This window comes from Galeopterus variegatus, unplaced genomic scaffold (assembly GCF_000696425.1).
Source record: "Galeopterus variegatus unplaced genomic scaffold, G_variegatus-3.0.2 Scaffold5760, whole genome shotgun sequence".
Classification (NCBI taxonomy): domain Eukaryota; kingdom Metazoa; phylum Chordata; class Mammalia; order Dermoptera; family Cynocephalidae; genus Galeopterus; species Galeopterus variegatus.
In genome coordinates, this window is record NW_007731871.1 from 173,288 (window position 1) to 174,667 (window position 1,380).

General features: G+C 57.0%; 1 protein-coding gene across 1 annotated transcript in view; it reads right to left on the reverse strand.

Moving 5' to 3' along the window:
• Window positions 1–1,023, reverse strand: part of LOC103605358 (chromosome unknown open reading frame, human C22orf39) — a 5,350-nt gene extending 4,327 nt beyond the window's left edge. Inside the window, 3 exon segments of the mRNA XM_008589927.1 lie at window positions 3–199; window positions 202–258; window positions 825–1,023. Coding sequence (XP_008588149.1) covers window positions 3–199; window positions 202–258; window positions 825–1,023 — 453 coding nt within the window.
• Between the last annotated feature and the right edge of the window lie 357 nt (window positions 1,024–1,380).

Genomic DNA, 1,380 nt, shown 5'->3' on the forward strand with positions numbered 1-1,380 from the left:
GCGCTCCGGCGCCCCTCCCAGTCGCGGCAGCTGTCGAGGTCGCGCCGCCACTGCTCGCAGGCCGGCCGCTCCCCGTGGACGTAGTAGTGGTGCAGGAAGTGCCCGGCGCTGCGGCACAGCTTCCACTCGGCGCGGTAGGCCTCGCAGGGGCGCGGCGGCCGCCAGCCACCGCCTTCTGCCATGTCCAGGCGACCGCCTAACCCGCCTCCTCAGTCCGCCACCCAATGAAGACTGAAGCCTCCTTTTTTTTTTGATCAGCTGGTCAGTACAGATTCCCTCCTTTTATGACTCTGTGCCAGGCACTTGTAGGAAATACCAAGAAAAATGATTGCTCCAAACAGCTTATAGGTGCTAGGATGAGGGTAAGCACAGAATATTATGGGAGGTCAGTAGGGGTCCCTAACCCAGCTGGGGGGTGAGGGGCTGCAAGCTGGGGATGTGTAAGGAAAGCTTCCAGGAGGAGCTGATGGATGACCCCAGAGCTGAGTCTTAAGGGATAGCGATCTCTCCCCTCAGGGCCATTAGCAGCGGCTGGAGATCACACGATTTCCCAGGTGTGTGTGACTGCCAGGACAGCCACCTGGTTGTAGGGCAGCTGCTCCTCCTGCCCATTTTCCTCAGGGAGTTTTCCTGGGTCGTGATGACCTAAGCAGGGTTTGTTCAGAATCCTGTGTTGTCAGTGGTCCCCAGTAGCCATCCCAATCAACACATCATCCCATCACTGGCAGAAGGAAGCACCTGCCAATTCTAATTGTCCCATAGAGGAAGCCTTGGTGGCCCAGTTCTGTGAGCCCCCACCCCCAGGCACCTGAATCAGAACTCACCATGCTCTGCTTGAGGAGACCCACGGTGTTCGAATGGATTAAACTGTCCAAACCAAACCAACCCTTCCTGGTGGCCCCAGCCCATCTCCTCTTCCTTGTCTACAAGCAGCGAGGGCAGTCTTGATTTAGGGGCTGGAAATAGCAACATCAGGGTGAGGTTTGTGGCACTTAAGACAGCTGGGCTGCTCCCACACCTCATGTGACTCATTTCCTCTGTGTAGACAGTCACTTAGGGTGGCACAGCCAGATTCCTTGCCTCCATTTTTCCATGATTAGGCACAGAAAGCAGGGAGGGCTTGAAGTAGTGAAAAAAAGGAACGAGAACCCGTTCCCACAGTGCACTGGCCCCAGACCACCTCCCTCTTCCCCCAGCCAGTGAAAAACCTCAGACTCAGAAGGGAGGGGGCAGGGCCTGGCTACCTGGGGTCCCGGGGGCCTGATCAGAAGCAGGGAGAGAGACAGAGGTGTCCAGGGAGGATGTCAACATCCTTCTTGCCATACCTCCCTCACCTGCAGCCCTATGAGCAGGGCCAAAAAACTATGCACTGGGACAACT